A 10,000-nucleotide genomic window follows, 5' to 3' on the forward strand; every position below is an offset into this window, starting at 1 on the left:
CACAGACTATTATGTAAACACTCCTAAACACCGCCTGAGCTGAGCTATCAGTACCTTAAATACACGAAGATGAAGATCGAATGTGAACGAGTTCTACATTAAACAATATTATATCACTAACCACGAAAGACAACACATTGGAACACAAACACACACTCACACACATGCACACACAGACAAACACGTGTAAATGTGTATAACCTCATCCTGTTGACCTCAGCTCTGTAAATTGCCAGTTTAAAAGTAAATATACAAGCTCACTGTATATTGTTTTATCCTGACATTTGACTTAAATTAATAAATCTAAAGGTTAACTGTTTTGACATCTTATTTTAGGTCCCAGTGGAAGCTCAGCTAAGAAGCGCCTCTGTTTGTGAGTCACACTTTGTGGACAGGGCTAAGTGTTGCGCTAGCTGTCACGGATGTAGCTTACATACACAAAACACGCACACAGAGATCTGGAGGCCTTCATGAGACCTCCAGGGCGATGTTTGGCCTTGTGAGTCAGGCCCGGCCCAGCGCTCGGCCACTCCACTGAATCATACCCAAACTAAACACCACGGACTGAGAGGAACAACAGATTCTAAACAAGGCTAATTGGGATTTGGGAATGGTCCGAACTCTGCGCTGCCAACGCACGCAGAGGTAATGGTGCAGTTACAGCATAATAAAGTGTCCGAAACAGAACCTCTCTACATGAAGGGAAACTACAGGGTTTCTCATGGGTTCTGTTACAATGGGTGGTGTGGGGGTGAGCAGAACCACCATGCCTTCCCCCCTGGGAGGCCTGGCTCACAGCCTTACCTCAGGGCCCGCTGCAGGGCGGCCCGTCAGCTCACTCTGCTTAACACTCCCAATAACACTCCCAATAAACAATATCATATCAATAATAACTATCCAGGAAATGCAACACATTGAAACACAAAAGCACACAAAACCTCTCTACATGTGACACCGAAGGGTTTCCCGTGGTTCTGTTGCAGTGGGTGGTGTGGGGGTGTAGGAGTGTAGCAGAACCACCATGCCTTCCCCCCAGGGAGGCCCACCCCACAGCCTTACCTCAGGGCCCGCTGCAGGGCGGCCCAGCCGTCCTTCACCTCACTCTGCTTGTGGGAGAGCCCAGGCGCCAGGGCGGGGTGGAGGTTGGACAGCTGGGAGACGTTCACGTTCAGCATCTAACCGGGGATACGGATGTGTCTTTAAGGTCAGAGGCGGAGCACCAGGAGACACCGTGATATGGATAAACACGGAGCCGGAGCTCCAGAAGATGTGGACCGGATGAGATCGTGACCCACCATGATCTGGCTGGCGATGTCCCGGATCTCCCTGTCGCCGAGCGACTCCTGGTCCCCGTGGTCACGTGGACTTTTCCTCTGGAGACCAAAAGCATTGAAAGAGTCAACGTTCGCCTCCCAGAGGTTCATATATACACAGACTGCATTTATACAGTGCTTTTCTAACCAGTGGCCACTCAAAGCGCTTTACAATACTGCTTAATGCCCTAAATGTAAATGTAAATGTAAGTCAGCTTCTGATGGGAATTGGGAAGGTTTAGTCAAGCACACCTCCAGAATACATCATTGATGGTTATCAGCCCTGTCAGATAATCGGTTTGAACCCCTGCTATCTTAATACAGAAATACACACTTAATGTGTCTCTGTGTTATTCAGACTGGTCTGTAAAGGGTCAGCAATGTTCACAAAAAATTACTGAACCCCTCCATTTTATTGCATCTCTCTCTGGTTCTCTGGCATCCACTCTTCTAGAAACACACAGTAGGTGTGTTCAGTATTAGGATTGTTTTATGTGTAGACACCTCGACACTCAGCTAGGAGGGGCCGGGGATCGAACGAGTAACCTTCTGGTCACCAGCCAACCCACTCTACCCCCTGAGCCACCTTCATGATGATTGTTTTAGTAATCAGTTTACCACGTGGTGGATGGCCGACAGGATGCTGTCTGCCTGGTGGTAGAGCGAGGAGGCCTCCAGAGCAAGCTGGAGGTCTTCGTGGTAGGACTTCAGATGGGCCTGGACTTTCAGCCACCTGCACACACGTTACCGTGACAACAAGGTCACACTTCCATTGATAGAAATATGAAGGAGGACACGTTCAATTAAAGAAAATGTGGTTGATTGTATTTCTAAAAAAACACCTGATACAAGTAGACTAGATGTAGGGATCTGTAGGGAGTAGGGAATGCTTCAACAAATACATAACTTCAATTAAAGAAGATCAATATCATCAGTTTCAACAGAGTTCTCATGGTGAACATACTACTGCTAACACTACCACCACCACCACCACTACTACTACTGGCACCCCCACCACCACCACCACAACCACCACCTCCACCACGACCACTAATAGCTGCTGCTGTCGTACATTTTGTTGATGTTCTTCCTGGTGCTGGAGACGTGTCGGCCGTCCGTCTTCCCCTGCTTCTCCAACCTGGAGGCCAGCTGGTTGATCTCCTGGTGGAGGGTTCTTTGGAGCAGCTCCTCCTGTCAGACAACACAGGGGAACACCAAGAACATCCAACCATGACTTCAGCGGTTAAGCATGGAACACAAATTAATAATCTGAAACTCATTTAATATTTAAAAATATATAATAATAAATAATAATAATAATAATAATATATATATATATATTTTTTTTTAATTAAATTTGTTCGCCTGCTGCAGAATCCGTCAGAAAGCAGCAAAAGTCTTGTAAGTAGCAAAGTCAGATGTATATATATTTTTGAAAGTCCCGCATGGAAATGTACATTAAAAAAATTGTTGAATCGAGATGCATCGATAATCGTTTTATAATCGAATCGTTGACCTCTGAATCAGAATCAAATCGAATCGTGAGGTGCCAAAAGATTCCCACCCCTAAGCGCAGAACGTACGCGCTACTGTGTAGTTGCCTGCAGTCTTCGCAGTGTGTTTCAATGCAACTTTACTGCTGAACAGGATTGGTTGGCTAAAGGCATTTGGCTGTTGGTTTGAGTGGGCGGTGTGTAGGCCCCTTCATATGAAGGAACGCTGCACCCTGGGAGGAGGAGAACACCAGGGTCTCCAAGACCCCAGATTAACAGAAGACGTGCCACAGAACTGGAAGGAGAGGGGGGTGTGAGTCCTATGTTTACCCGAGGACGATTGGAAAATCCAAACAAATCAAAGATAATTCATTATTTCCAATGACAATCTGTCTGGGGTTCACCTGTTTCAGATCTAGGATTCTCCTGGTGAGCTGTATTTTGTCCACGTTTTCCGCCAGGATATTAGCCAGGCTCTGCTCTGCTTCCTGCTGCCACACAGAAATGCACGCATGCACACACATGCACACACACACACACACACACACACACACACACACACACACACATGTGCGCACACACATTCACACACATTCACACACACACACACACACACACACACACACACACACACACACACACACACACACACATACACACACAAAGTGTGTGAAAGGACGTTTTATAAAACAAACCAGCTTTTTTGCCGCTATTCTGCCCTTTGAAGTCGATGCTGCTGCAGTGATAAATAAAGCCTATATGAACCATTATTGAGAATATGTTCTTTCCAGAGGGGTGTTGGTTGAATAGCTTGGGGGGGGGGGTTGATTAAATAGCTTGCTGGAAACATATTACATTACTTGCACTACTTGTCTACTGGCCCGTGGATTAACTGTCAGCAACTCTGGGCCAGCTGCATAAGAGGCAGTGCAACTCCCTGCCTCACACTTATCATCCACATAATGTAGATAGGCAGACAGGTGCGGAGATATAAACACAAAGCCATCCAGTGTATGATGGGGTGTGTGTTTTAAAGCTGAAGCAAATGTTGAATTCAAATTTCAGCCAATTTTCTGAAGAGAGTTCTGAAGAGGTTCAACGGTGAAGGTAAACGCGATAAAGCGAGTCAAGAGAAGTTAAGAATGAGACACGTATCCCATGATTCACCTTGTCTCTGATCCAGGCCTCGAGTCGCTCCACCTTCCTGTTGAACTCCTGCAAGCTCCTCGCGCCAACGCCGCCCGGCGCCCTCGTCTGATTGGCCGCCGTCTGTCTCAGCATCTGCCAGTGATCTCTCAGCGTGCTCAGCTGTCTCCTCACCAGCTCCGCGTTTGGGTTCAGCTTGCAGATCAACTGCTCGCCCGTCTGCACAACACAGAACGTCAGAGGGGGTTTATGGCAGCGGTGGACGCAGTAGAGGTCGACGTGGGACCGCTGTGCATCAGGACGTCAGGGTCCGAAACGGTGCATCCACTTCAAAAAAATGCTGCATCCACTCACAGCCACTCATACGCGCCGTGTATGAGTGGCTGTGAGTGGATGCAACGGGTTTTTTTTGCGTTTTTTGGGAAACACACAGGGTGTTTGTTTTCATGCATGTCAGAGAGAGTTCATTATCCGAGATGTCCTAATGTACACAGAGCCGACAGTTCCACGTGGGAGACGATGAGAGAGGGCGACGGGCTTTGTGTTGGACTCTGTGTGGGTGGAAAACAGCCTCGAGCCATTGAGTGTAGTCGAGTGTGATGTGATCCAAAGGATGGTTTCAGGCGCTTTGCTTTAGAGGCGAGATCAAGACTACTGAGGGATACTGTTGTCTGTTGTTGTGCTGCTTCCATGGTTACCTGGTTGAGCTGAGTCAGTGTGTTCTCAAAGTCCTTGAGGTCTCTGTGAAGCGTGTGCGAGGCCTCTCCGCCGCCCTGCAGGGGGCAGCACTGGCCAGCAGGGCCTCCCTGTAGGTCCTGCAGCTTCCTCTTGATCCATGCCTCGGCCTGTCGCAAACGACAGCATCATCATCATCTTCGCCACCATCATTATAGTCATCATCATCATCGTCAACATCACCATCATCATCATCATTACCATCATCATCGATATCATCATCATCAACTACAATCACAACTTAGACAACAACAATCAAATCTTCATACAAGGTTTGAAGATTTAGTTTTGAACCACAACCTACATTGAATCGCCAGTACTTTCAGTCTGTGGGGGCGAAAGGTTTCTTTGGCATCGCTTTTGAAAGCAAATTATGAAGAAAAACCTAAATATTAGTGTTCTGTCGAGTACTTCCTACACTGTGACAGTAGGTAAACTCACAACCTCACACCGGCTGTCAGGGGACCATAACATGGCGACGACTTTCCCCTTACTCCAAACTACACACCGCTTCAGAAACTCCTGGTTCTTCATCAAGAACCGGCGCTTTGTTCTCACACGCCGTGTTATGCAGGAGGAGAAGGAGCAGACGTTTCGCTTGGCGCATACACACACAGTCCGTTGCATAAGCCCTTGTCATTTTGAGCTGCCTGTTCTGGCAGCATTCGTACAGAGAAAGTCAAACTCCCAGCCAGGTGGCAAGGCTCAGAAAACAGTTGGAAAAAGACACGATGTTACTTCCTACGAAACCTCGGGGACGAGGCGAACCCGTCCGAGTTGAACGCACTAAGTGGATTCATAAATAATTAGAATTGTGACAATCGTGACAAAATGCCCGATATAATTCTAGGAAACTTTAACACAAAACATATATTTTTGGGCATTTTCTTGTACAGTAACAGTAATTGACGTTAAAGTCACGTTAAAGCCCCGTTTACACCGCGTCTCTGTAAAAGTGTCCCCCTCCCTGCACAACACATGATTCAGTTTGAGAGAGACACTTTGATTCGGTCTTCTCGCTGTAATCACGCCAACCGCTCATCACTTTGTGGCCACGCACTTTGTGAGAAAAAAAAAAAAAAGAGATAAATGAAATGTGATGTCATTTATTTTCCTAAGAGTCGGCAAGTCAATAGAGGGTGGTGGAGGGCCTGGGGTGCTGTGCTGTGGAGGTATTTCTGTACAGAAGGAGGGAACCAGGGCTTGACTAAACAGGCCTGCCTCTATCTCCACCCATCAGCTCCCATGGCAAACAATGACCTCATACAGGAAGTCGATGATGATTTTGTTTCTTCCTGTTCACCCGGCAACAATAGCCCGTTTATGATAGATGTCCGAGAAGTGCTTAGCGCAGCAATATAGAATAGGAAGTGGCCTCATACTGATGTTGTTGTTTGTTATTGTTTCTACATTTCGGTTGGAAAATCGACGGCTGCATTCCAAAATATATAAATAATATTTTTCAAATTTTGTACAAACAAGAAATAAGAAAAGGGTTAAAGGGTTTCTCAAATAATCATGAAATAATATTCCATAGCGGTGACATGGCTCTGCGATCCTCTCCGGTTTCTACTTATCAATGAAGCAGTCAGCTCTGTGATATATGCAGACCAGACATACAGCACAGGCAGACCCAGACAGACATACAGACAGACAGATCGAATTCCTCTATGAGTTGACCTCCTTTTGTTCTTGCCCATTGGATAGCTTTCAAAACAAGCCTTGTTTTTCGAACGCTCGCTTGTACAGCAGTAAGTAACCAGGCCCTACGAAAGCATCTCATCGTTAGCACTAACAGCCGACTACATCATGATAAATCCGATTGGCCCTCAGGGGCCGTGGCTCTTGTTCATTGGGGGAACATTAGGAACACACACCATGTTATCAAGGCCCGATCCTCTTCAGTGAACACACACTGAAGCACATGTGGTGAATGGAGGCTTCTTGGCTTGTCGGCACTGTTCACATGTGTTGTCTTTCACATCAAACGCTTTGCATCTCGTGTTTAGTTCAACTGTGCACCGAACACCAGAGAGAGAGAGAGAGAGAGAGAGAGAGAGAGAGAGAGAGAGAGAGAGAAAGAGGGGACTCGTCTACATAGTCACAACGTGAAAGACGATCACTGCACGAACCCCGATGTCCCACTGCCGAGCTTCACTGAAATATGTCCTCGCTGGCTGGGGTGGACCCGGCGATGAGATAACACAGCCAGTTGTGCTGCTTGGGTTGGTCTCTCCGGGCCATAGGCGTGAAGAGATGGAGCCAAACCATGATCTCATCTCCAAATAATTGCTTCACTTGTGGCAGTTTTTTTTTTCTCTCTCTCCCTCCCTCCCTCCCTTACTCTCTCTGTCTCTTCCTCACTCCCTCTCTCTTGCTTTCACCCCCTCCCTCCCTTCCCCTCTCTCTTTCCTCCCCTCCTCCCTCTTTCTCTGTCTCTCACTCCCTCCCTCCTTCTCTCTCTCCCTTCCCCTGCGTCTCTCTCGCTTCCTCTCTCTCTCCTTCCCCCCTCCCCCTCTCTCCTTCCCTCCCCTCCTTCCTCTTTCTCTCTCTCTCCCAGCCCTCCCTCCTTCCCACTCTCCCTTCCCCTCTCGCTCTCTCTCTCTCCCTCCCTGCCTCCCTCTCCCTTCCCCTTCTTTCTCTCCCTTCCTTGCTCTCTCGCTCCCTCTATCCCCTCCCCTTTGACCTATCAGGGCTCATACAGTTCCCGCTGGGACATAAAATAAGAAGCAGTACATTTTTCACCTCCCCTCCCCAGCGCCCCCACCCCGCCCCCCCCGGGTCATGCGACAGGCTGTATCCATTCTGATTACATCCCAGCAGCTCAACATGTTTGTTAGCGTTCTCCCCCCTCTTGGCTAGAGCAAAGCAGGATGGGAGATGACTGAAAACTTTGGATGGTTTCAATACAAACTTGCTTTTGTGCAAAAAGCTCCTTATCTGATAAGAAAGGAAGTGATTCAGACGAATCGGGAGTCCGTTAACCATTTAACGATATGCACATATGTGTGGATGAAGTCAGCTGAAAGACATTCGACCACAAAGCTGTAGACAACCGAGAGCTCGTGTTGTCTGCTAGCTCTTGCTTGCTTAACTAACTGACGCTAAACTCCTAGCTCCCCGTGTTAGCTCAGGTGCAATGGGCTGGGGTTTACCTGGAGGATCTCCTGGTTGAAGAGAGCGTTCTGCTGGGTAAAGCAGTCACTGTGGGGTGCGACGGGCAAGGCCCCGTTATTGTGTAGGCCTGGGTGCTGCTGCTGCTGGCTCTCTCTCCTCTTGAAATCGCTCCTGGGCGATCGGGGCCGGGGAACTGATGTCACCTGTGGTGGCAGAAAGGTAAAGGCTACTGAGAGTTGGAACTGGGTAATTAAATCTAATACAACTCAGTCAAGAGAAGAAAAGGCAGCAGTGTGTACCGAAGGTTTCTCTTTCAATAGCTCCTGCAATTACCGGTAATTCAACACACAGTTCATGAGGCAATACGCGGCATAGCCGTACAGTAATCAGCTTACAGAGCAGGTTATAGTAAATCATCCATTTAAAACGTTAAATGTACCCTTTATGCCATCAAAGAGATATTATAAACACACGTTACATGTGCCCCGGGCTGTTCTAAACAAAACCGTAGTGAGTAGGGACACATCTGTCATGGACTGGAACTGTCGAGTTGCCCTTGCAGTCAGGAAACATCTGGGCAAATGACAGGAAACTGCACCGGACGGACCCTAAGTGATGTGTTTATTGGCTGAAAGTATTGGTAAACACAGTGTCTTCTGGGAAATGCTTTGGTACAGTTAAAAGTGCTGTTTGTGTGGTCTTTGCAATGTGGACACGAACAACACTCACTTTTAGGGGATTATTTGGAGATATAATATAGAGCTACACCGTGTGTCTTGTACTTCTTTAAGAAGGGAAATTTGTATTTTTATGGCCTGCCTCTCTAAGAAGCGTAATCTCATCAAGCCTTTCTATTGTTAACGTGTTCCCCTGACCTCATGTTTTCCAGTGAACTGGAGTGAACCCTGTCTCAGCCCAGAGTCCACTCAAGTCAGAGTCTAGTCTGCTCACAGGCTTTAGCAAAAGCCTTTAAAAGAATGAAAAACACTTTTTGTATTCAATTTGAAAATGTCTTTGTAGTTTCATAGACATTTCTGTTTTTCCCCAATACAGTAAGAGCATTATAATCAAGATCATCATTTAATAGTGTATTAGAGTATTGGGTCTCAATGAAAATAGGCTACAACAACACAGAAGCCTTAATATAATATATAATAGGCCTATACTTAGGAAGAAAGTGTTTGGCCTACCTGCAGAGCAGCACTCTCACTCTTCACGTGTAACGTGGTCTGTTCTCTAACGGTCTGGGCTTCAGCGAGTCGCTCTTTTCTAAGTAAGACCTGCAACACACACATGACTTGGAAATTATTTACCAAAAATATGCGATGCATAGAAAACAATATGATTTTTTAAATGGACCCCTGCTGCGTTCCGGTCATTCTACCGAAAGTAAACAAATACAATAACGGTTATAATGAACTCGAATAGCTTATAATTATGTTAAAAACGGCAGACAAAGTGCACGGTCAAGGTATCGCTATCAAGGTTATTCGTTCCTTAACTTCTGTGATTCCCTTGTGATCAGGAGTCATTATTAACTCTTTAACCTGATGAGGAGCGTCTCTGTCCACAGTGCGGCTGTAACGCGTCGCTCTCAACGCGTGTTTCAGCGACGACGCGAAACACGCAATAAAAGCCTTCGATAAAAGCCTGGGAAATTACTTTCGGAGATTAACATTCGGAGATCATTGAACGGATTTATTTGAACGGATAAATGAAACCTCCTTACAATGTTATACTTAAATGTAGTTCGATCTGTGATGATCTATATAACCACATGTCAGTCGTGGTGTGGATATTTCAGATATTTCATATTTCTTCTTCTAGATATGCAGGATATGTTAAAGTAAGTGAAAGAAACATTTTGTATTAAACTTTAATACAAACTCTTACTACTTAACACACATGTGTAACGGAGTCTACACAGAGATGTCTAATCTGCTCAATATGGAAAACAGCACTCATATCCATAACCACATAGCCTACTACTTACTATCACTTTTCATAACATCACAATTTGACATATTATGTGACATAACGCTGTGTTGTGAAAATTTGCCTAATCAATATTTGATTCAACCTCTAAGAACCACGTTTAATGTCAAAATCAAAGGCTTATAAAAAATGAAAAGGCTTTAAAAAACCACATAGATAAATCATGCCAAGTTACCTTAAAGTGAGAACCGGGCTTATTCT

At 46.1% G+C, this 10,000-nt stretch overlaps 1 protein-coding gene across 1 annotated transcript in view; it reads right to left on the bottom strand.

The window, feature by feature from the left end:
* Window positions 1–10,000, bottom strand: part of mymx (myomixer) — a 36,278-nt gene that overhangs the window by 25,428 nt on the left and 850 nt on the right. Inside the window, exons 1-10 of the mRNA XM_084470337.1 lie at window positions 9,975–10,000; window positions 8,995–9,084; window positions 7,843–8,007; window positions 4,651–4,797; window positions 3,974–4,171; window positions 3,211–3,294; window positions 2,386–2,504; window positions 1,932–2,046; window positions 1,296–1,373; window positions 1,060–1,175 (exon numbers count right to left, since the gene is read on the bottom strand). The exon at window positions 9,975–10,000 is cut by the window's right edge and continues 850 nt beyond it. Of these exons, the coding sequence (XP_084326463.1) occupies window positions 1,060–1,175; window positions 1,296–1,373; window positions 1,932–2,046; window positions 2,386–2,504; window positions 3,211–3,294; window positions 3,974–4,171; window positions 4,651–4,797; window positions 7,843–8,007; window positions 8,995–9,084; window positions 9,975–10,000 (1,138 nt within the window). The remainder of the gene's footprint in view (window positions 1–1,059; window positions 1,176–1,295; window positions 1,374–1,931; window positions 2,047–2,385; window positions 2,505–3,210; window positions 3,295–3,973; window positions 4,172–4,650; window positions 4,798–7,842; window positions 8,008–8,994; window positions 9,085–9,974) is intronic.

This window comes from Micromesistius poutassou (genome assembly GCF_964030765.1).
Source record: "Micromesistius poutassou genome assembly, chromosome: 7".
Lineage (NCBI taxonomy): Eukaryota > Metazoa > Chordata > Actinopteri > Gadiformes > Gadidae > Micromesistius > Micromesistius poutassou.